The sequence below is a fragment of the Acinonyx jubatus genome, chromosome A1 (genome assembly GCF_027475565.1).
Source record: "Acinonyx jubatus isolate Ajub_Pintada_27869175 chromosome A1, VMU_Ajub_asm_v1.0, whole genome shotgun sequence".
Lineage (NCBI taxonomy): Eukaryota > Metazoa > Chordata > Mammalia > Carnivora > Felidae > Acinonyx > Acinonyx jubatus.
In genome coordinates, this window is record NC_069380.1 from 25,825,238 (window position 1) to 25,851,575 (window position 26,338).

The 26,338-nt window shown below is 33.4% G+C and overlaps 1 protein-coding gene across 6 annotated transcripts in view; it reads left to right on the forward strand.

Moving 5' to 3' along the window:
* The window catches only part of TSC22D1 (TSC22 domain family member 1), a 131,794-nt gene that overhangs the window by 16,749 nt on the left and 88,707 nt on the right, over positions 1-26,338 (forward strand). The window contains exons 2-3 of one of the 6 annotated variants that reach the window (XR_003422132.2): positions 15,994-16,163; positions 17,016-17,573. The exons of 1 other annotated variant lie outside the window; for it this stretch is intronic. Coding sequence is in view for 3 of the 5 variants with exons in the window: in XM_027064881.2 (XP_026920682.2) it covers positions 16,007-16,367 (361 nt within the window). In the remaining 2 variants the exon portion in view is untranslated. Of the gene's footprint in view, positions 1-15,993; positions 17,574-26,338 lie in introns of those variants that run through there. 4 more of the 6 variants (XR_003422131.2, XM_027064880.2, XM_027064879.2 and 1 more) reach the window with 4 other exon arrangements.

The window sequence follows — 26,338 nt, forward strand, 5'->3', positions numbered from 1 at the left end:
ATCCAGAGGTTGAACACTGGTAACTTAATCCTTTGGACTAAAGACTTCCAAATTGGTTGAAATTGCTGTCAAAAAATAAAGCAATGTAGGTGCCCCATCTCCCAGGAGGGGTGGGCTATTTTTGTATAGCAGATTTGGTCCTTTTTTATACTATTTTTTTATTAAAGTCTTACTGTTTGCTAGCTTTATCATCTTAAAGCGGATGAGGGAGGAAGGGGAAAGAAAAGAAATGGGATTCTAAGGCAGGTAAGGTGACATTCGGAAAGTAGCAGCTTATAGCCTGATAGCAAAGTAGGAGTTAGAAATTTAAGAATACCCCAAAGAAACATATAGTATTGAATGTTCACCAGTTGAAAGTAGGATTATGAATTAGGTAACAACCCATTTACATCATAAGGAAGTTTTTGTTTATGCTTAATATGAAATTTATTTTCTTGGTTGTGTTTTTTAGGCAGTGTTGTGGTATTTTCAGCAATGACAAGGATTCTCTTTCTGTTCAGGAAATACTCATGCTTTAAAAATTACTTCTTAAAGGTGATAGGCAATGAAAGTGATATTATTAGCAAATTTATTTTAGAAAAAATCCTGCTTTATAAGTTACCTTTTTTGCTGGATTTTGTTCAGGTGTACTGCTTTGGGTGCAAGGTGGTGAGGTGAATTGAGAAAATACTGGTTTTGGCAGTGCTGTCCACTGTTCAGGTGCTGATAAGCCGTCAAATGTCTGAGTTTTTCCTTTTCTTCCTCTTTTTAGACTTTATCACTGTAGTTTGTCTTAACTTCCCTTTCAGAGTTCAGCTTGGAGCCATGTCTTCTGTTCGTTGATGCTCCTCCATGTTGTAGAATCTTGGAATAAAGGATCTGACTCCTAAACTGTTCTTCGGCTAAATTGGGGATCTACCAAACATTATTTACTAGTTATTCTGTGAAATGACAGCAGAATTTGTAAGTTTGTACAACTGGTTGTATTTTATTATTAGCTTTACCTGTTTTCCTAGGAAGGAAGGGTGGACCCAGAATGAGGAGATAAGTGCAAATTAGATAGCTTAATGTTTCCTGTCTTCATTCTTGAATCCCATGATAATTAACCATGATACTGAACCCCAATCCTTTTAGGAACAAGTATGTTTAATGCTTACTGAAGGAACATAATAATTGAATTGTCAGCCTCTTTAGCTCTTTTTTTTTGGTAAATTTATATAAGATTGATGGTAAATTTGCAGGGGTCTTAAGGATTGTATGACAGATGATTCTAAAATTTCTTTTTCTTTTACTGTATTATTGGCTGATGTATTATTTAAGTAAAATATTATCAAGTTAAGTAACTTGGTTGCATAACTACTAAATGATGGAGCAAGTATTCCATTAGGTGATTTGATTCCAAAGCTTGTACTCTTAACCATTCTGGAGATTGCCCTGGCCCACTGATATGCAGCAAGAGGTGATAGCTGACAACGATAAAAAGTGGTCCTTAGTCTATGAGGATGGAGACATTTGGCCCCATAGACTTCATTATAGAGTTGTACAGTGACTGATGTTCCTAATGATGATCCTTTCAATCTTAATTTAGTTATTGCTTTCTTTTAATCTTATTTTCTCCTAATTAACTCTCTTAATTTTGAAAACATTTTCTAATCCAAATGATTAAATTTTCCAAAATTTTGCAAGAATAAACTTTAAATTTGGAAAATTAATTTAATTGGAATCCAATTTTTACGACTAAGTATACGGATAGTTTAATGACATGAACCTTTCAGTAAGTAGATTAGTAGCCTTGCATTGGTCTCATTTAGTGAGCTTTTACTATAAGCTGTTGATACTTAGGATATATATTTTTAATGCTTAACATGATCCAATTACATTAAGATAATTTTTAAAGTATAAAACTCACTTTAATTAGTTGAATTATAATGGTACATTTTATGACTCAGATCTTTAATTTTGAATGGTGATAGCTTATATTCACATCTTGTGCTTATTATTGGAACAAGAAAATGTTTTGAAATATGTGAATGCTTTTATATTAAGTTGAAAAACAGGACTTACTTTGGCTTTTTGCTTATTATCTTAGAGCTTATTATTTTTTTTATGAGATAATTGCATTAGGTGTTCTTTTAATTTAAAGTTTTTAATTTAAAGCTTTTACAATAAAGGGATGCCTGCGTGGCTCAGTCAGTTAAGCGTCCAACTTCAGCTCGGGTCATGATCTCACGGTTTGTGAGTTCAAGCCCTGTGTCAGGCTCTGCTGATAGCACAGAGCCTGGAGCCCACTTTGAATTCTGTGTCTCCCTCTCTCGCTGCCCCTCCCCTGCTCACGCTTTGTCTGTCTCTCTTTCAGAAATAAACAAACGTTAAAAAAATTTTTTTAAAGTTTTTACCGTAGAACTGCTTTCCTTCATTTTCATCATATTTTTCCTGATTTATAAACATTGGAACTATAGAAAGAAGCAATTGGAATTTTTAAAAAATTATAGTTAACAGTAAAGATCTTAACGGATATAATAATTTATTTAATAGTAATATAAATCTTATTCATTTTTTCCATAATTTCACTTCCCACTAATATGACTTTCACATCATGTACAAGTTGATTGCATTTCTAGGCATTTTATTCATTGATACACTTTGAAAGCCTAATTTGCCATTCTCCCCAATCCATGTAGGCAATCACCTTGAAGGGAGAATGTTTTAAAAGTGGGATTGCCTTTTATGAAATGGAAATCCACTTTGGGTTTTTTCTTGTATTTAAAAATTTAGTTCCTTTTCTAGCTGTACTCACATTTTTATTAGCTCATGAGGATCTACCAGTTGCTTATTAAATTTGCTTATTAAGAAATGAATCCAATATGCAAAAACAAAAGCTTTTAACAAGTAGACACGTTGGCCTAACAAAACCCAAATTGTGCTGTATTTGAGGTTATAAATATGTGACCTGAATGCTGTAAATGCCATTTAGTGGTCTGAGTTAGAGACTCAACATGTGAATAGGGGAGAAGAAACAGAAATAGAAAGGTATAGAAGACCTTTAAAAAGGATGGAAGGGAAAGAGGAGGATCTGGTGATAATTGATAATTTAATAGAGAATTTTGTTGCCTACATCTGTAAATCTAGCTATATAAAATATTTTAGAAAAACACCCAAGCTAGTTTAAGCAGTTGTCTGTTAGCCTGTGAGGCTTTTTATAGTACTAATCTTTCCTGGTATTGTGATGATTCATTTACTTAAGAAATATTTGAATGCTTGTTATGTATGCTAGCACAGAACAAAAGTACTAAGGATAAAAAGAAAAAGCATGGTTTTGGTCTTCAAGAGTTTTGTCTAGTACTCTGAAAAAGCATCATAAGATCTTGGTATATCTTCTGAATTATTCAAATTGAGTTATATATGCTTAGTTTCTGTATATGGTGTGCATGACAGCTTTTTAATTCAAATAAATTGATTAATTTAGGCTACGGATTAACAAAGCACAGAGCACAATGAGGTAGAGTTAATGAGCATTAGCTTTGGCATCAGATCTGATGTCTAATCTTGTTTATGCTACCTCTTCATTGTATGGCCTTTGTAAATATAAATGTAAGCCCCAAGTTTCTTACCTGTGAAGTGGGGGTAATAGCTACCCTTGAACTGTTGTTGGGAGGATTAAAGGAGATCAAGGCTGTAATGCATACCTAGCTCAGTTCTTAGTAGTTTTTGTAAATGGTAGCTGCTTTTATTACTGTGCAAATAAGAATGATTCCTTTCATAAGCACTGTAAATTAAAATTAAAAGCTTGCTTACATATTCAGTCTTTCTACATACCATAGCCTTCTCAACCAGTGATTCTGCACCTTTGTGACATTTTTGGTATAGCCTTTCTCCCCTAGGTCTCTGTAAGAGAAATAATTCCTACAGGAAAACAGTGACTACTCTCAATCCTCCTAAGAATGGTATATATCTGGTATTAGCATTCTAGATGCATATGAGAAAAGGGAATTTATTACTTATAATAGAGGCACCAGGGATTAAGTCTTCTGAATCCTAGACTGCTGGGACTATATCGTATCTAACTATTTGAGAAGTGCTTTGAAATTCTTGAATTTACAGAAACAAAGTTGTTACAAAGCACATCTTCCTTTCTTTCTTTATGGGGGTGGGGGTTACTTGCAAGGACTATAGTGTCTTGTAGCAGTTTGTTAATATTTCCAAACTAGAACTATTACCCTAATCAAGTGATTCTTAAACTTTTTCATTGTAAAGATTATTTTAGATGGGCATAGTGCCTTGAATACCATCCGTTCCCTACTCAATCCCATATGGGACTGAAGACTGTCTCCTTAGAATGAATGGAATTAATGTTTGCTTTTAATAAGATAATGAGTTCAGTACCTGGTTTTTAGGTTTCAAAGATTCATTGAACTGGATTTTTAAATCTAGTATAAAAGTTTCAAAACTAGTGTTTTTGGAATACCAGTTCTTTAAGCCAACCCCCCCCCCCCCCCCGAAAACAAAAACACAGTTCTTAGAACCCAGGAATTTTGGGGAATGCTTTTTGTTATATGTATCTTGGAGGTTGACATTGCATTTTAATGTATTAAAGACCAAGAAATTCTACAGAAGAGAGACGATTTATTGACTACCAGCCTTAGCAACCTTTTTGATCATCTGACATTTATTAATGTCCTGTAGAACTTGTGATCCTTGTAACATACTTTGGGAAATGTTAATCCCCTTCAATTTATATACAAAAAAATGTTCTGCGTCATATAGTTAAGTAATGGTGGCAGACTCCAACTGGATCCCATCTCTACAACTACCCCTAACTGTTCCTTTTCTGCTATATCACCCTATTTTTCATAAGTATTTGATTTATATTAGAAATAAAAGTAAAATTGTTGTCATGTGAGTATATATACCAAGTGAACCATCTGGCAGAAGTTTCAGAACATATTTTGAGAACTACAGCACTGACATATTTGCAGCCTCATTTAATTGGCCCCATCATTATAAATGGTTTGCAGACCTTAGGAATAGATTTCACATGAGTTAGTATATTCTTGGGGGAAATCTGTAAATAGGATAGAAAGTATTACCATGTTAACTCTGTAAACATTCAGAGATAGGGAGGCTGATCAGTTTGTTCTATGCTTTGATTACCATTAATGTAGAACATTTTACTAACATTGTGTGTCTTCTGTTTTAGAGTTAAGCTTGATGTTGCTAACAAAGTGTAGGAGCCAACTAAATGTTATCATCTCTCATTCATCCATTTCCTATGTTGCACCTATTTGAGAAATGGATTGAGAGTATCAAAAGGGATGTCCCATTCTGAGGAGAAAAATTGAAGTCTTTTGGGGACTAAAAGATTTATTAAATGGGTGAAAAGAATGATTATTGGAGATGTTTCTGACGATACATTGGTTGATTAAGGAAGGAATTTTTGGTTCTTTTGGGAATGTCTTTGAAAGTAGACCACTGTAACACTGCAGAAAGAATTTTTAAAACTACTAGCTGCTTTTGACAGTTTCAGAAGATCTGAAGGAGGACTGTAAAGAGATTTTTTTCTACTTTCAAGTACTATACTCAATAAAATTTGAAGAGTGACTTGTTAAAATATGTGAAAGAATATAGATGAATTTCATTTCTTTTTTTTTTTTTTTTTTTTAAGTTTATTTTTGAGAGAGAGCACATGACTGGGGAAGGGGTAGAGAAAGGGAGAGAGAGGGAATCTCAAGCAGGCTCCCTGCTGTTAGCACAGGACCCAATGCAGAGTTTGAACTCAGGAACCTTGAGATCATGATCTGAGCTGAGACCAAGAGTTGGAGACTTAACTGACTGAGCCACCCAGGAACCCCCATGAATTTCATTTCTTAATGAAGGTACATCCATAAGTGAAGTTGTCTCACATGCTGTATTGAGAACTTGAGTAGCATTGGCACTTTCAAGGGCTTAATCCAAGATCTGTTGTGGCTTTTACAAAATTTTATTGATAGCCCATATAATGCTAACTAAACTTCCTGTATGCCTTATATCAAATTGTATTTCTTAAATTATATCAAATCATATTCTTAAGTTATTAACTTGATGGTGGTGATAATTCTTTTCCCTTTGTACATTTTACTATTTTTGGAAATATTTTCCCTTTCAAGACATAGATTGTGACAATAAAATCTTATACCCCAAATGTTTGGAAAGTGGAATCAGATATGAAAGTGTTGAATGGTCAGTAAAATACCAGGATTAAAGTATTTTTCCAGTACTTAAATATAGAATGGCATATCAGGTCGGGCATTTCTCATTTTACTGGTGTATATTCTCATTACTGTTAGGAAATGAACTACCTGATTAGTTGATCAATACATGCGTTCTTAATTTCCAGTGGAACAGATACCCTCTCTCTAAAACTCATGAATGATTATTGATATTATGACTTTTTTTTTTTTTTTTTGTCACTGGTATATAATTTGTCTGGACATTGAGGCTGCATCAATTATATATAATAGAATAGAGTAGTTTGAAGGCATTATTTGTAATTAGATATCTGTTTTGTCTTTTAAAAAACTTAAAGAATTGGAAAGCACCCTGTTCTTATTATATAAAGTTATATTGCTTCTAATATCATGTTTACATTTATATGATTATATTATATTGATTTTTATTAGACTTCAATTGAGATGGAGGAGGCAGGTGACTTTTGATCCCATCTTAAATATAGAAGAATTTCAGTAGGTACATTGCAAGCTCTCTGCAAATAATTTTTTAAAAATGTTGCAATTTAGGACAACTATAACATCCATTCAGAGTATTGTTTACTCTGTAATAAATCAAAGATTGTTCTCTGGGTAGTAGAATTGAGCTGTCAGAGAATAAAGTCTAATTTTTTTGCCAGATTATTATTTTAATCCTGCTCATGACAGAAATGATGACTTAAGTTGTAGATATGTTTAAATTACATTAAGATAATTGAACTCATTAAACTCTTCATGAAATTCTTATGCATTTAAGAGTATTGCATATATTGTTAGGCAAGTCAATGGATGTGCAATTCTAGAAATTCAAATAAATAAAACTTTTGGCATCTTGCTTCTTTGTAGACACTTAAGAGGTAAGAGAGATTTCTGATTACCATTCCAATATACTTTTAGATTTAGGTTTTTCAAGCTCAATAGAAACGTGTTTCCAGATTATTTTGCATATAGTGAGTTTTGCTTCACTTTCTAAGCTTTATTGCCTTGTCAAACTTTCATAGGTTGATAGAAATGACGAAGCAAATAACTATCAACTGATCTATGTTTAAATGAAATTGAAGGAAAGAATTTCAGAATTCTACTTAAAACAGAATGTATGTAGGGGCGCCTGGGTGGCTCAGTCGGTTGAGCGTCCGACTTCGCTCAGGTCACGATCTCACGGTCCGTGAGTTCGGGCCCCGCATCAGGCTCTGTGCTGACAGCTCAGAGCCTGGAGCCTGCTTCGGATTCTGTGTCTCCCTCTCTCTCTGGCCCTCCCCCTGTTCATGCTCTGTCTCTCTCTGTCTCAAAAATAAATGTTAAAAAAAAAATTAAAAAAAAATAAAACAGAATGTATGTATATTTATTTAACATATGAATATTTTATTCTGAGGACAATGGAAAGCCTTTGGAGAGGTTTTGTTAAGTTTATTTATTTATTTATTTTGAGAAGGGGGAGGAGGTTGGGGGCAGAGAGAGAATCCCAAGCAGGCTCCGCACTGGCAGCGTGGAACCCAAATTGGGGCTTGAACTCACAAACGCTTGCCATCATGACCTGAGTGAAAATCAAGACTGAGCCACCCAGGTGCCCCCAGAATGTTTATTTTAGCTGTTGGTCATATACTAAGTATTTATAAAGAAAATATTTATGTTAATGAAAATAACATGACTTGGAAAAGTATAAAATTAGTTAAAACTCAGGATCCTGGAGACAAAGTGGTTTTGAATTTCTCTATTGCTTACTAGGTGTATGATCTTAGGTGAGTTACTTCACTAATTTGTGCCTTAGTTTTTCTTATCAATAAAATTGAGATTATTTTAATATTGTGTATGTCAGAGTTAGAGGATTGAATAAGGCAGTATATATATAATGCATAATATATTACTTGCTATATATGAGGCTCAATAAATGTTAAAAAAGAAAATAAAAATTTTGAGTTTATTTTTGAAAGGGAGAGTGAGAGAGTGAGCACACACACGCATGTGAGCAAGGGGGAGGGGCAGAGAGCACAATCCAGTGGGGTTCTGGACTCAGGAACCTGAGCCAAAATCAAGAGTTGAAGTTTAACTGACTGAGCTACCTAGGTACCAGATGATCATGAATATTTGTAACTGATTTTATAATTGAAAGTAGAGTAAATTATTTGGGGGGCTCCTGGCTGGCTCAGGTGGAATAGCCTGTAACTCTTGATCTTGGGTTGTGTGTTTGAGCCCTACCTTGGGTATAGAGATTACTTAAGTGATTTTAATTAAAAAAAAAAAAATTATTTGGGAGTGTCATTATTTTTAAGTAAAAAAAAAAATGCGAGAGGGACACATGACACTAAGCTTTGTTTCCTATGGACATTTTTAAAGAAAAAATGAGAATTTTTATTCCTTCTATTTTTATAATGCAGCAGTGTAAGTTCATATATAATAATTTAATTGGAAGTGCTTTTGTTTTTTTATCCATCTTTTCTATCGTATGTTTGCTGTAGTCTAAAGTTAATTTCTACGCTAGTTGCTTGACATAAACATAATTTAGTTTTTCTGTTTGTAGGTGGGAAGATTTTGTCTTTTGATCTCTTATATACTTTCTTCTGAATCAGTTCTCTGTATAGAGAACTATTTACCAAAGATATTAAAAAACTTAAGACTATCACCATGTGATTAATTTTCTGGTACTAGTATAGAATATGACAATGCTGTTATTTCCATGAGGATAACTTTTAAATAAAGATTAGTGTAAGCTTTTCAAATTAAAAAATGTAGACTTATATTTCTTAGTGGACATTTCATAGGTGTGTCAAATATGGTACCTTATTCAGACTTTCTCATTTTTTTTAATGTTTATTTTGTGAGAGAGAGAGAGAGAGCGAGCACGAGCAGGGGAGGGCAGAGAGAGAGGGAGACAGAATCCGAAGAAGGCTCCAGGCTGTGAGCTGTCAGCACCCAGCCCTGTGCGGGGCTTGAACTCGTGAACCACGAGATCATGACCTGAGCTGAAGTCAGGCACTTAACTGACTGAGCCACCCAGGTACCCCCAGACTATCTCATTTTTTATTTTTAACTTTATTTTAAAATAGCTTTAGGGGCTCCTGGGTGGCTCAGTTGGTTAAACTTCAGACTTGATTTCAGCTTAGGTCATGATCTCGCATTTCGTGAGTTTGAGCCCTGCATCAGGCCGTGCACACTTTAGACTTACTAAAACGTTGTAAATTACTTCATAGAGTTCTCATATATTTCACCCACTTTTCCCTAATGGTCATATTTTATATAACCATAGAACAAATCAGAAATTAATATTAATACTAACCAGTCTGTAAACTTTATTTGAATTTTGACCATTGTCCACTCACTAAATGACCTTTTTCTGGTCCAGCATCTAATCTAGGATCTCATACTATTGTACTTAATTGTCATGTCTCCTTAGTCTCCTTCAATCTGAGATGCTTCTTCATTCTGTCTTTTTGCCTTTCTTGACTTTGACACTTTTTAAGAGTAGCTAGTTAGAATGTCCCTCAATTTGTGTGTCTGATGTTTTCTTGTGATCAGATTGGGATAATGCATTTTTGGCAAGAATACCACAGAAATGATAGTATGTCCTTATCAGTGCATTGTATCAGGAGAAATGTGATATTGATTGTTCCCTTACTGGTGACGTTATCTTGATCATTTGGTTAAGGAGGTGTTTGCCAAGTTTCTATACTTTTAAAAATTACTCTTTTTCCCCTTTGTAAATAGCAAGGTTTTTTGTGGGGAGATATTTTGAGACACTGTAAATGCCTTGCTTCGCATCATATATTCACCCATTAGTTTTAGCATCCATTAATGAATCTTACTTGATCAGAACCTATTGAATTGAGGGGCGCCTGGGTGGCGCAGTCGGTTAAGCGTCCGACTTCAGCCAGGTCAAGATCTCGCGGTCCGGGAGTTCGAGCCCCGCGTCAGGCTCTGGGCTGATGGCTCGGAGCCTGGAGCCTGTTTCCGATTCTGTGTCTCCCTCTCTCTCTGCCCCTCCCCCGTTCATGCTCTGTCTCTCTCTGTCCCAAAAATAAAAAATAAGTGTTGAAAAAAAAAAAAAAGAACCTATTGAATTTAATTCTTTAATATCTTTTTGTTGTTGATAATATATTTCTTGTCATAGGTGGATAAGTGTCACAAAAGAATTAACGTAACGGCAGCATAATTCATAAAACATAACTTTTTCTTTCTGTAGTCTTTTATATTCATCTATGTCTGAATGCAGTCTTTAGGGAAGTAGCACAACACAAGATCTTGGAATAAAAAAATGTGATCAAAAGACGATCCTTTTTTTTTTTTTTTTCTCCTCCCAGTATCTTACATGTACTTCAGGATATGCTGGCCGTTGTAAGAACAAAGCCAAATATTTCATATAGCAAAATAAACAGGTGAAAAAGAGGTAAAAGTAATGGGCTGCATTAATTATGAAAAGAATTTGCAAGAGTAATTTAGAGTGTTTTCTTAAAATTGACTTTCTTTTTTTTTTTGTCAAATCTGGAAGCCTTTTTTCATTCAAAAGAGGCAGTAGCAAATGTAAATGTTTGGTCTTCTTGATCCTGAGTTGCCTTTTTTATAGTCGATATATATTTTTTATGATTGTGTTTTATCTTTTATTCTATAGTGGATTAACTACTTTAAAAAATGTATTGTGCGAAGTTTCTTTATCTGTTTTATTTCATCTTCTACCTTAATCAGTGGAACGTGAAGACCCATTGCTTGTCTCTTTCTTGTTTATCTTTTGACAAATACTTGATGTTTAAACCTAGTGGAGTAACTTGAATCCCAATAACATTTTTGGATAGCATCTTTTCCAAAAGGACAAAGAGAAAATATAGTGGTAAATCTTGGAATTTGGTAGTTCTTGAAACATTCTAGTAGTTAGGGTTCATCATTCTCATTACAACTTTCTTTTAGGAAATTGCTTTCCATGATAAGTGTATATCCTCATATTGGTATGCATTCCTTAAAGTTTCAGGCTTTCTTCCTTATTTTGGCGTTTTTGAGGTGTGACCTACTTGACAATAAATATAAGATTGTAGCTTAGAAGTAATCTTTCCTTCCAGAGTCATTACAATACTGTGACTAATTCTAAGGTAGCTGGTTTTTGTTTGTTTGTTTGCTTGCTTTTTGGCAAGATTTCACTTTCTCAAACTGAAATTTTTAAATTGGATGTTCTGGCAATATCTGGTTTCTTTTCTTACTGATTTTAAATCTGGAAAAGAAGATTAGAAAATCTATAACGGGTGTTAAAGTTTAGCTAAAATTTGTATCATCCTAGGATATGTTTGTTTTCTGCTGACCATATTGAAAAATTAATCCTAGAAGCTGATGGCCCCCAAAGACGTACATGAAAGTAATACTTTTATTTTCCATAGGATTATAAAGTTGAACTTTTTAGTGTCTACTTTAGACATCAGCCACTTGACAAAATTTTTTTGTTTGTTTCTTGATCAGTAGACTTCATTTGTATAATATTTACTGAATTAACTGTGCCAAGCACTCTTCTAGGGTCTGGAGATAGACTCTCATGGTTTCTGTTAAGGATGTTCTTTTATTTTCTTAATGCCAGCTAGGACTGTTCTGGGCACTTGAAGGGGTTTGTGAGATGATGATGATTATTTTTTTTTTTAATAGACGTGTCTTAGGACCAGTAAGAATGATTAGTGATTAAAAAAATAAGAATATGTTACATCATGCGTCCAGTTTAATGTAGAACGTTTTGTTTTATAAATAATCTATAAACCTGTAAATTAGCAAGTTCAATTTCAGTCAGTTGTAATACAAAGGAATAGAAATAGTCTTTGTAGAAACACATTACCTTGCATTTCACTGCTTAAAAATGATTAGGCTTAGCCTTTTCTCTTTCTTCGGTATTAGAAATGCTTAAAACTAATAAGCAATAAATGCTCATTTAGTAATTTAGTATTGAGAACAAGTATTGCAAATAGTCTAGTTTGCATATTTTGGGAAAATTTCTCAGTGGTGTTTATATACGAAATACTTAGGTTTATTGTTTCTGATTTGAATATACCTGGATTTTCAGTAAAAATCTTTAAAAATTTAAATACTTAGGGATAATGTTAAAATGATTTTATTGAAGTACTAGTGGATTGATAGACCTCCTAACATCCGTTTGAGTTCCTTTGTGACATTTTAGCACAGGTGATTTTGTTAGCTTTGTTTTAGAATTTATTCTCTAGTGGTTGAAATACAGGTTCTCCAGTGGAGTGCTTATTGTTTTCATCTCTTTAAACATTACATAGAAGAATGCTGTTTATTAAACTAGAATTAGGTAAGGTCCTACTGTGTCATTCTTAAGAGCCTTTATCAATGGTAGTCTTGCAAAGGTTGTTCTTTCTTGTTTGAATAATGATCTCATTTTGTAAGTGCCTTTACATTTTTCTTTATAAGTGATACATGATCAAATCCACAATCATCATAAATAATTAACTTCTGAAGCAGGAGAGATATCAGCTCTCCTCAAGGATTCAAATAATTTCTATTTAGGGAAATCTGTATTCAGAGTATGAGTATGTTGAGTATGAGTATGTTGAATCCATAAGTTTTGTTACTTTAAGCAAAATCAAGAAGTTATATCTTGAAAATAATCTCACTTGGGAGAAGTTATTTATGAGTGTATCTACTTCTCCAGCCCTATAACCTATCCTAAGGGCATTTGGTTTTTTAAATATGTTTGTATTTTTAATTTATAAATTCTGTGGGGGTGTGGTAAGTAAATCAGTGGTTTAGAGCTCCTATTGAAGGGGAAATTGTAAACTTAGCCCACTGTTAATCTGAGCAAGGTATGATTTCCTGGGAGTTGTTTTTCATTTTCAAAGTTAAGTGAGCCTGTAACTTAAAAAAAAATTTAGCAGTTAGTATCTTTTGTTCCAAAATGGAATGCTCCCTTTTAACCTGTATTTTCAATCAGAAGTATTGTTACTATTGAGTAGTATTCAAGAAATAAAGGAAAACTGGAAAATTTTGAAAATCATATTTTTTTTATAGTTTCTGAATTTATTTTTTTAAACTATATCATAAAATAGTTAAGGTTTACTTAGATCTCATTAATTTGGAAATCTTTAATCTTATTAGTTTGTATTGAAATATTAGACATGAAAAAGAATGATTTGTTAAGGAAATTGACTGGAAAAGACTAGAGGGTGATTTTTTTCATAATGTAAAAAAGATTTTTGTAGCACCTGATTGCACAGTATACAGTAGTCTCTCCTTACCTATATGGGTTATGTGCTAAGACTCCCAGTGGATATCTGAAAACACATATCGTACCAAACTCTGTATATACTGTGTTTTTTCCTGTACCATAACATACCTATGATAAAGTTTAATTTGTAAATTAGACACAGTAAGAGATTAACAACAATAACCTAATAATGAATTAGGATAATTATAACAGTGTACCCTAATAAAAATTATGTGAATGTGGTCTGTCTCACTTTCAAAAGATCTTATTTTACTGTATTCACTCTTCTTTCTCTTGTGATGATGTGAGATGATAAAATGCTTAGAGATGAGATGAAGTGAAGTGAATGACCTATGCCTTGTGACGTAGCACTAGGCTGCTATTGACCTCCTGACGACGTGGTGTCAGAAAGAGGATAATCTACTTCCGGATCATGGTTGAACAGGGTAAATGGAAACTTGGAAAGCAAAACCTTGGGGTTTTGTAGGTACTGCTAGTGTGTGTCTGTGTGTGTGTGTCTGTCTCTGTCTCAGAGGGACTACAGTAGGTACAATGAATACATAAATGAGATGGCTCTGATGTATTAATTCTAAACCTTTCTCATCTGTTAAAAAGTCATACCTTAAGAACTCCAACTGTGGAATACCTTGTTAATCTTTTTGGGATTATAGTGGGGTTTTTTTTTTTTTGTTTGTTTGTTTTTTTGTTTTTTTGTTTTTGTTTTTTTTTGTTTTTGTTTTTTTGGACTCCTGAAAATACCTAGAGTGCCATTCTTGAGATATTTAGTATTCAGATCTTTTTCTAATTTGTACTTCCTTCCTATCATCGTCCCTCATATACCTCCTCAATGTGATTATACTGTAAAATACTGTTGTAAGCTACTGGTCAAAAAGTATATAGTCTTTAAAAATAAAAGACCTGAGGATTTAAAATCTATTGGAAACTTAAAATAAGAAAATAGCTGCCACATAGGCTTGTAAAGTACTTTCGTACTTATTTATTTGCTACCTCTTGCTAGATGGAAGTTTCACCCCGTTGACTTCTACTAGATTTCTTTTTTCACTTCTTTACATTTTGGAAATCACAGATTTGATGGTTAAATCATAGATTTTCTTTTCTTAGTCCAAACTGTTTTCATTTCTCACTCGTACAGAATTGAATATATTCCTAAAGCAGAAGGGTTAGCTTGTTCTTTCTTCTTCAGGCTTTTAAAAAAAATTGAGTCTAAATGTTGTTAGGTAATGGAATAACGATTCCTTTTCAGCTGTGTTGGTATATTTCCAAACTGGCTGGCAGAGCCAGGAGGAAGTGAAGGCATTAAAACACTAACTTTGGTTGGTTGCTACCTTCTTAGTGCTGAGACTATAACCTTTGTTGGTTGATTGATAGAGAACAAGAGAGCACAGTCCTCGTTCCACTAACAGGTAAGGAACCCTTGTGATAACCAGGTGGCATGAGAAAGAAAATTACTTGATTAGCAGTTTTTTTCTTAATTTATCCCCAAATATAACATGTCCATGAAATAGGATAGTGTGATTATGTTCAATACAACAGGAATGTGCAGCACCTTTCTAGTTAGAAGAAGATCTGAAATTTAATAGGGATATATCACTCTGTACCACAAAGTATAATTGATCTGTTTTCCACTGTTAAAATTTATCCTGCAGTCCCTATAACTTTAAATACATATCTGCCTATCTTACTCTCCTTTCAGCTTTTCCTTGATCAGATGCTATGTGCTTTGAACTTCCTTCTCTTATTTACCTTATTCCTATAATAAAGCAAACTATTTTCCAGTATCTTTGTCATCATCTACTATTTGAGTATATCTTACTGCTTTAATTTCTGCATTGTAGCTATTAATGATTTATTTCCTGGTCCTTCTTGACCCAAAACCAAATGATCATACATTTAAAAAAGATTTTTAGATTGTATTACCTATGTACAGTATTCTGCCCTCCCACTTTTAAATATGAGTGCTTGAAGAAAAACTCTTTTTCAGTGATGGTGGTCCTAGCTTGATAAAATTTAGGTTTAGCTTTGTATTGCCATAATGTGGGACTGTAGTTTAAGTCTTTAAATTACTGAAGACTTAAAAACAACAAATTCAGCTTCTTAGACAATTCCCAAAGTTTAGTCGTGTTCCTGTTAATATGCTTGATTATTCTGTTTCTCCTTTTCAATCCATCTTCTTCTCTTTGACAGAAGAATTAACTGGGACTCCTCCTTTGATATAGCTGAGGTTGAGTTCCTTTCCCTGTCCCTTTAAGACAACTGTGCTGCTGTGCTCTTGTTCTAGTCATAATTTATCATTTTTTGATTTGGTCTTCCACTTGAAGTTGGGTGGTTTGTCACAGAGTGTGTTATGGATTACACCAAGATAGGTCCCTTCTTAATAGGTTACTGAAGAATTAATCATTTGTGGTGACAGATTTCAAAGATTCAAATTAAGAAGGCACTGAAGAAAGTGTGCCCAAAGGTAGCTCAAAGGTAGCTCCTTTTTATCCTGAGGATAAGTCATTGCAAACTCAAATGACCAGAGAATGTAATTTCTTAATAAGAATTTTTTCTTAAATCTATATTCAGCTCTCTATTTCAGTGCTTCTCTCCTACCAGAGGTGCAAGGAGTGATCCTAGAACCACAGATACAGCCAAGACCACGGAGAGCTTTTGACGTCAGGGGTCCACTTTCTCCACTGAACCCTTGGAGGCAGAATATCCAGCTTCTGGAGAGAGTGGGAAAGGATAATAAACAAGTGGGTGCTTTCCATTATTTACTTGGGTTTATTTATAGATTGGAGTGTCCGTCCATTGCCCATTTAATTCTATTGGTGTACTCCTTGGGTTCATGTAAGAACCAAGTGGGGCTGCAATCTGTTTGTTTTTTCTTGAGAATGCTAACTAGTGCCCATTCAGAAAAGAGGCCTAAAATTTATTTAATTTTCTCTCCAGATAATTAAAGCAGTGGATGATTTGGGGCACTAGATTTGGTGACTGCCTGTGTTAAGTCCACAGGAATTTTTAAAAGGAATATTTGCCCATTTTAATGTTTAATGGTATTGGTGGACTTCTAAGTGCTCTTTTATTACCGGAAGGTAAAAAAGAAGTTTTTGTATTTCATCTTTGGGCAAGCTGGACATCTGAGCTCTCCTAATTTGCACAAGTCTGATGTCCAGGTGTTATCCTACCCTGTTAGAGAGAACTTTTTGGTCTTTTTCCTACCTCAAACTTTAGGACTTCATATTAATTAGATCTTTTAGAAGATACAATGATAGTACCATTATGGTTTTACTGTCAAATTGAGGCTTCATTCTTTAATGAGATAAATGTGAATGAATATAAGTTTCAGGATATATTATCCCTGAAAGCTATGTTAAATACATACTCATAAGTAGTTTTCCAGTCCCTAGGAATAATGTTATTTGTGGCAAAAGAGCCTTGTCCTAGATGTTTCCCATGGCATTAAGATGGTTTTCTCTTAGTTTCTTTGATGCCAAGGGTAGGATTTGATTCCAGGAAGTTCTTATCATCTACAATGGGTAGAACATGACTTTGGTGTCTTTGGCAAGTTTTCATTTTTCCTTGGTGGATTCCTTCTGTGACTCCAGGTATCTTGATAATGGGAGACCGGTTTATTTGTTCTCTAATTGCCCAGATTTCTTTCAACTGGTAAACATCATACTTCTTCAGCAAAAGGAACTCCTCTAGCAGAGCCTTCATGGATGATATCTGTCACACATGCAGCACCTGCAGTTTGGAAGGCAGTGGTGAACGGAGCCACGCAATATATCTAGAAGACACAAGGATGAGAGAGCCACCTGATCTTGTCATTTATAAACTTTAAGATTTACTCTCGTGTACTCTTGGTCTGGAAACGGAAAGGCTCAAATAATGAAATAATTTTTTCAGATTGGAGTTTTACATGGCCATGCAAATATTCCTTTCTATTCAGAAGACTGAAATAGAGAAAGTATGAGAGACTCCTTTCTTTTAAAAGCAGCTCTCTGTTTCACTTGAAAGATTTGTGGGATTGAAAATCACCTTAATGAAGCAGGCAAATTTTTTGTTTTTAGTAGTATAGGAGATCCAGAAAACTTACAAAATTATTTTTTGTTGCCTGGCACTGAAAGGAACTAGTAAATAAAAAGGTGAACTTCTTAACTATTTCCAAATTGCTTTTATTATTAGGATACACTCTTTTAGCTTATCTTTTTCTGCTCTTGAGCCTTCTTATTTGTCAAGTCAACAAAGATTCCATTATAGAAGTAGAGGAGACATCTTTTGAGATCAAAGTAGCTTGTTCGGTCTTCTAAAGTAGTAAATACCTGTTAAATTTGAGGTATTGTTCTGCATTGAAGGCATTCTAAAGTTTGAATGATACTGAAACAAAGACGCATGTAGAGAGCACAGGCAGTTAGTAGTATGGGCATAAGTCTCCACATGTGAATAAGTGTTGCAAAACATTTGATCCAAACGGAAGTAGTTATCAAAATGTTTCTGTTTTTCTCTTTGGCATCTATTAACTGATCAGTCAAAAGCTATTAAAGAAGTTTTTAAAAGCTACCTGATGCTGCCAGTTTGTTTTATTTGGTATAAAGTTTAGGAATAAGAATCCTCGAGTTATTAATATGGAAGCATCTAAAATGATCTTGAAGGTCTTAGGAGCCACATTTGCTAAGTTATACCTGGCGTGTCGCCTCTCTTTCTATGAGACCTTTTTTTCCCCCCCATTAGTTACGAATTTTTGTATAGTACTTAAAGGTTTAAAAGATCAGTTTGAACTAAAATTTCCGTAGGGAGCTCTGAATTCCCATAAACGATTATAGCTTTGTATGCTTGATTTGTTTTGTTAAATTTGGATAAGAGTCTTCACAGACACCTATAAATTAAAAAATAACTACCCAACATTTTAGAAAGAACTGAGGGAAACTGAAAGTGAAATTTGCTTGGAAATTAAGTTAGTTGAACTCTTGGAACCACAGTACCAACCAGTTTATGGCCTGTGCGATTAGCCTTTTGTTTCAGTTTTAAAGATGAAAAGTGATTTAATCTCTTAACCTCATGCTTTGATTAAATTTTAGCTCTGTTCCTTAAAGTGTGCAAAAGAAATGTAAGTGCATTTAATTCACCTCATGCCACTAAAAGCTATTTAAAAGTGAAACTTTTTGTATATTAATGTGAACTGATTTGTTTATTTAAACTTTTATTTTGATACATTTTCCTTTCAGATTTTTCAATATTTCGTGTCACTATGCAATCCTATATTTTTCAGTGTTTATTTTATGATTATTAGTATAAGCTAATTTTTTTCCTAGAATGACTAATTGTGTAATATTTGTACTATGTGATCATTTGAAAACTAATAAATATTTTCTCCATGAAAAAAATGCACTTACTGATAAATGGCTTATTTTTGTTTCAGGAGTAGAAAATGAAAACTACAACAGTATTTTTAAGTGTATTTTAATTTTATGTGTCTTCCTCTAAGTATTTCTGAATATATATCCTCTTCCTGTGTATGTTAACCTTTTTGGAAAAAAAAATTTTTAAAAACTATTAAATTAAAATGATTCTTCATTGGGTCATCCAGTCCCAAATGTATGAAATAGGTGATCTATTTAGTCTTTTTTCTCATTTTCCTGATAAGCTTCATCTTTGTTTTCAGAATTGGATTTTTTTTTTTTTAAGATACCGTTTTTGTGTGTCCATTTTACGAACCATTAAAACTCTCGAGTGAATATTGTAAATATCAGGAATAATATGGTCAAGTTTTTTGAAGTGAGATTGATCAAAATATAATCCCTTACAAAATAGCATATAAAAGACAAATTCTCAACCCAGGAAAAGAACATTTGGAAATAATGGCTGATTGGAGAACTATCCAATTCACAAGAGCTGTTAACAGGAGAAAGAAAAATGTTTTAATGTTCTGTTTGAACAAATAATTGTAGAAGGAGAAACCTTATTTAAGAGTCTCTTGCTTTTAACCTTATCAAGACAACATGGAAAAGGGTAAAGCTTGGTTTTTGGGATTCTTTATAGCTTACATAAACTTATTTGAAGCCACTGGAACAATTTACCTTTTCTATGCAGAGTCTGCTAGAAGCAAGAGGGTTTTTCCCTTTTGATTTGAAGAAAACTTACATAAGAAGTGGACTCTAAAAATTAAAAATGAACATTGTGATGGTGTCCTAGGCAAGAAATAAAAGTTGAATTAATGACAACTTGTGGATTAAAATGAAAGAGTTTGGCTCCCCAAAGAAATTATACTCTGAAAAAATAAAGAAAAAGGAAATTATGATTTAGAATAGTTACTGTGTTTGTGGGGTAGGAGGAAACTAAAAATTCTTGGCTTTATTAGTCTGGTAAGTTTGGAAAAGGGAGTGAAAAGAGTTAAGATTCTGTGGATAAAGTTTTGTTTTTAGAATTAAAGCCATTAAAACAATGGAAGGCTATATTTTTTACTTGAATACAAAAAAATTATCAGCCATAACTATATGTGTATAAAGAGTGGGTTGTGGAGTTTTAAATAAAAAGCCTGTACCAGAAACTTCAAACATACTATAAAAGTAATGGTGAAATGGGAGTTTTAAATACTTTAAATTCTTACTACATGGATGCTTCCCTACATGGTCTTCAAAATAAAAATATTACAGAATGTTAAACATGGTTTATCTTTGTATCTTCAAGGTTGAGAACATAGGCTTGTTTCACCATCATTGATTGGATTAACTGTAGTGTAAAATTTTGATGTTTGTTCATTAGTGAGGAGACTTTAAAAAATAGCTTTTGTTTAAAAAAAGTAAACGTCACATAAGCAGTGTGACTGGCAAAGTACTGACCTTGCAGTTTATTGTAAATACAAGCTCAGATCTTATTTTGCTATATTGAAACAATTGAGTAAAATGTCCATTGGTTAGATGTCCCATGTAATTTCTTGTTTTCTTTTTATTCAGGTATTTTTATTTCCCATTAAAAAGATTACATATTAATTTAGTCTTAAAATGTGAAAGATTTTTGTTTTCGGAAATAAGCACAAAGATGCTCTAAAATTTTTTAACACTAAATATCATCCAAGGTAATTAGATTACCGCAGTAAAAATGTTAGGGAACTTCAAAGTATACATCGGAGTTTTCAGGAATTATGATCAAAGGGATCTCTACTCAAGAGGTAAGGTATGGTATAGGTAGAAAAATGTTCAAAGAATGTGTTCAATGTGATGTCTGATGGGGAAGTAAACTACAACAGATATCCTTGGATTTTCAGACAGGTGTAGAATTAGGAAAATAATTTTTTAAATAAACTTCTCCCAGAAAAAAAAGGATAAGCCACAGATTGTTTTTATATGACTTTGGAGTGCATTTAGATACATCTATAGACATTGTACCTTTGGTGTACTTAGCCTCCTATATTTTAAGCTATCTTTTACTTGTGGTCTCTTAGTGTTTATCATCCAGTTTTGATTTACCATTTCTTAAGCTTTGAGTGCTATTAAAATATACTTTGTATGGAAAGTTGAGTACATATTCCATGAGATTGTTGCCTGGCTTCATTTTGCCCATTTTTATTAAATGATATCTAGAACTTAGAATAACTGTTGTACTGAATAATTTTTACTTGGTTTGAGAAATTAATTTGAGTCTTATAAACATTCATTTATACTGTAACTTAGGGGAATTTGTTCTATAAGGACTAAAAAATAATATTGAAGGGCTAGTATATAAAATCATTTAGAGAAGAAAGTTAGGCTACTATTCTCTGAGGAATAATAAGTAGGTTCAGAGTAAAGTGTTAGCATATAGTATTTAGTGTATCTAGAATCAAAGGAAAATGAAATGTTCAATACAAATGACCTGAAAAAATGATTTAGGTGTTCTTCCCTAGAAATAATAGTATAATTTATTCAATAGATGGTAACATAGAAACCACAATAATCTTTCACCCTATCCTTTAAAATTCTTATTATAAGAACACTAGTTTGTGGACAATAGTTTGCTGTCTGTTCCACTTTCACCTTTATATGTAGAGCAAATGATAATGTTGATATGAACTAGTGATAGAACTCACTACTTCATGAGGTAGCTGATTTCCTATTCAGGATGCTTTAATGATAAGAAGTGGATCCAAGATTTGCTTCCTTGGCATATTTTATTTGAAAATTACCATAGACGGTAATCTATTTTAGCACCCTCATTTTACATACAAAGTAGCGTATACCCAGAAATATCTCCTATATTTCTAACATCACACAATTGATAAACAATTGTAGGACTCCGATCTCTTGACTGCAAGCTCAGAGATCTGTATTCTGCTGCCTTCTCATGTTGATCCTAGTTCTGGACAACATAGTGCAAGTCTGATTTCCTTCAAACATGACAGCCTTCAGGTATTTTAAGATGGCTGTTACATCCCCATTAATTTCAAGCCCATTTTTTTGTTTGTTTTTGTTTGTAAATAGATTTAAGCACCTCCATTTTCTTGTTCTTATTCATGTAAAATAGTTGTGAAATCCTTGAAGGTTTTGTAGATCTTCCATGAACATGCTTCAGTTTATCATTGTTTTTCTTAATGTGTGACACTGAGCCAACACAGTACAGATGTGCTCAGACTGGCTATAGAATACTCATGGCCACTTTGTTTATCCTTCTATATCTGTCCAGTAAGGTGCTTAATCTTATGCATGTTGAGGTTCTCTTGCACAAAAACGTTCTATGGTGATATGCAGAATACTTGGTGTCTAAAAATTAGGCTAGTAGTCTTTAGGTACAGGCAAATGTGTGCAGTTCAGCGGGAAAGAAAAAATATTATCGTAATGGCTAAAACTTTAAGAAATCATAGTTTAAAAAGTACAGTCTTCCATTTTGTATTTGCTTGCTTAGTTCTGACTCAGATGAACTAGAATGACCATTTTAAATGACTTGTATAATGTGAAATGTTACTTTTCAGGTGGTTCTTGATAATTTAAGGGTAACCAGGCCTGTTGGAGCTAAACTGTTGACACATGACTGACCATGAGAAGAAAATCAACTGGTGTTTAGTAACATCATTAAAATTAGAAACAAAAAGCAGTTCTTCAGTGGAAAGGTTAGGGATAGATCCCAAATAGCAGAGAAGATGGTGAAGTAGCAGTCTTGGAAATCTGAGAATGTGGCCTAAATTCTAATGAAGGCATAGTCTTATGTTGCCTCTTGAAACATAGTGCGAATACTCTACTACAGCAGTGTTATTGTAGCGTAACAGCATTTTAAGTTACCAATTAAATATTTAGCCTTTTACCCCCCAATTTTAAAATTGAGCTCCTGGAAGACATAGAATGTTTCAGGGTTGAAATAGGGTATATTACCCTACTTAAATTCGAATTTTAGGGCGAGGGAGAAAGAAAAGAACAAACACATGCCTCCTGTGTGCAGCTTTGGCTAGCTGCTTTATGTATATTTACCTAATTTAATCCAGCTGACCTGTGACCTGTGAGAAAGGGAATGTTTTTCATTTTACACACAAAAATAATACCAGAGGTTTCAAAACTTGCCCAAGGGCATATACTCAGTAAGCAACAAAGATGGCATTTGAAAGATCTATCAAAATATAAAGAATTCTGCACCATTGATTACCAATATCTTTGCCAAAATGAATGCATATTCCCAGGAACATTTTTCGTATAGAAGCTCAGTGTTTAAAGTAGATAAAAGGGATATTTTTACTTAGTATGCATTTTCAAATTGTATTTAAAGAGTAGTTTTGGTTTTACAGAGCAGTTGACCAGAAAGTAGAGACCCCCACTTCCAACCATATACCCCGTTTTTCCTCCCATAGTTTACCTTCGTATTAACCCCTTACTTTTGTGTGGCACATTTGTTGCAATTAATGAACTGATACTGATACATCGTTAGGATTTACTTTTGTGTCATACACGTCTTTGGGTTTTGCTAAATACTTTTGTATCAATGTTAATGAGAACTATTGATCTGTAATTTTCCTTTCTTGTAATGCCTTTGTCTGATTTCGATACTAGATTTGCCTCATAGAATGAGGAATTGTTCTTTCTCTTTCTACTTTCTGAAAGAGATTGCAGAGAGTTGGTATCATTTCATTAAATATTTGGTAGAATTCACCAATGAAGCCATCGGCTTGGTGCTTTCTGTTTGTGAAGGTTATTAATTACTTAGTTTTTTTAAAATACAGATAACCTATTCAGTTTATTTCTTCCTATGTAAGTTTCAGTAGATGTGTCTTAAGGAATTGGTCCATTTCATTTAAGTTTTCAAATTTGTGGTGATAGAACTATTCATAATATTCCTTATTATCTTTTTAATGTCCAAGAGACTGGCAGTAATGGCCCCTCTTTCATTTGTAACATTAGTTGTGTCTCCTTTTATTTGTTAGCCTGGCCAGAGATTTATCAATTTTATTGGTAAGATAGCCAGATTTTGGTTTTGTGTTTTTTAATTTTCAGTTTCACTGATTTCTTCTCTAATTTGTATTCTGCTTGCCTTAGGTTTATATTGCTCTTCTTTCTAAGCACTGTTTTGTGCTATCCCACTGTTTTGATAAGTTATATTCTTGTAGTTTGAAATATTTAAAAATTCTTCTTGAAATCTTTTTTACACCACTGTGTTTTTTAGAAGTATGTTGTTTAATCTCCCAAGTATTTTGGGATTTCTATCTACCTGTAAATATTTGTTACTGACTTTTAGTTTAATTCCACTGTGGTTTGAGATCATACTTACTGTGATTTCTACTCTTTTAAATTTTGTATGATGTGTTTTATGGCCCTTAATCATGGTGAAAATTCCACGTGAGCTTGAGGCATATTTTGTTGTTGTTGGATGAAGTATTCTTTAGGTATCACTTAGATACAGTTGATTGGTGTTTTTCAGTTCAACTGTGCCCTTACAAATTTTCTATCTGCTGGATCTGTCAATTACTGATAGAGCAGTGTTGAAGTCTTTAAGTATAATAGTGGATTGATTAATCATTTTCTCAGTTCTGTCAGTTTTTGTCTCCTATATTTTTGATGCTCTATTGTTAGGCAAGTGTGTAGTAAGGCTTGTTATGTCTTCATGGAGAATTAACCCTTTCATTAAGTAATGACCCTCTTTATCCCTGAGATCTTTTTCTTGTTCTGAAGTCTACATTTTCTAAAATTAATGAAGCTAGTGTAGCTTCAAGTGTTGTCATGGTATAATTTCTTCATCCTTTCACTTTTAATCTACATGTATCTTTATATTTAAGGTGAATTTCTTATAGACAACATGTAGTTGGGTCTTCTTTTTATTATCCACTTGATAGTCTCTGTCTTTTAACTGATATATTTCAGCCACTTACATGTAAAGCAATTCTTGATATAGTTGGATTAATATGTTGTTTGTAACTTTTCATTGCCTTTGTTCTTTTAAAATTTATTTTGCGTTTCCTCCCTTTTTTAATTTTTTCTGATCTTGAGTACTAATTCCATTTTCTCTCATCTTAGCATACTTCTAAAACTTTTTTTAGTTGTTGCCTCAGAGTTTGCAGTATACATTTACAATCATCTATCTTCAACTAATACATAACCATTTCATGGGTAGTGCAGATATCGTATAATAGAGTATTCCTGCTTTTTCTCTCCTATCCCTTATAACATTGCTGTTCTTTGTTTCACTTTTCCATAAGCTATAATCAACCAAAGTATTGTTGCTGTCATCTTGAACAAACAGTGTTAACATCAATTTAGAATTTTAAAAATAAAAGGTTTTGTTTTGCCTTTTATAATCACTTCTCTGGTGCTCTTCCACAATAAAATTGTGTAGACCCATGACCTATATAATCTTTCTTTTCTCTGGAGAACTTATTTTAGCATTTCTTTCAAGGCTGGTCCACTGGTGACAAAAGTTGCTTTTTCTTCTTTAATTTTGAAGAATAGTTTTGCTGTATTCAGAATTCTAGATTGGTAGGGTTTTTTTCCCCTTTCAACACTTTAAATGTTCTGCTTTACTTCCTCTTCTTGTTTGTATGATCTATTCCTCTGTAGGTAAGATTTCTTCTCTCCTACTCCTACCTCTGGTTTCTTTCAAGATTTTTCCTTTGTCTTTGATTTTCTACAGTTTGTGATATGCCTAAGTGTAGATATTTTGGGATTTATCCTGTTTTATATTTTCTGAGCTTCCTTGATCTGTGTTCTAGTGTCTCATAAATTTTAGAACGTTCTCAGCCATTATTTTTTCAAATATTTCTTCAGTTCCTTTCTCTCTTCTTCTCCTGGTGTAACCATTGTGCGTATGTTGCATCTTTTATAATTGTCCCATAGTTTTCGTATATTATCTTCCTTTCCCCCCTCCTTTTCAGTTAGGAGGTTTCTGTTGACATATCTTTGAGCTCATGGATTCTTAGGCTTTGTGCAGTCCACTTATGAGCCCACAAAATTCATTCTCCATATCTGACTTTCTTTTTGAGTCCTAGCATTTCCTTTTGATTCTCTCTTAGAGTTACATGACCCATTCATTTTTTCATGTTATCTCCTTTTTCCACTCAAGCTTTTAGCATGTTAATGGTTATATGAAATTGTTGGTCTATTAGTCCAACATATCTGTCATATCTGAACCTGGTTCTGATGCTTGCTTTGTATATTCATATTGTGTGGTTTTGGTTTTTTTTTTTTTTTTTTTGGTTGTTGGTTTTTAATCTTTTAGGGTGTCTTGTAATTTTTTGTTAAATGCTGGACATGATGTTTTGGAAAAGGAACTTAGGCAGATAGGTCTATAGTGAGGTTTTATGTTGATCTGACTAGGTGTTAGTCTGTTTACTGTTTGCTCTACCTGTATATGTCAGGCTGAAATTACCTCTTGCGTGCTTTTTTAGGTCCACTCTGATTGCATAGAGATTCCTTTATAAATAGAATCAGAGCTTTCTTTCCGTTGTAATTCCTTGTTGATTTGGTGGGTAAGGTGTGGG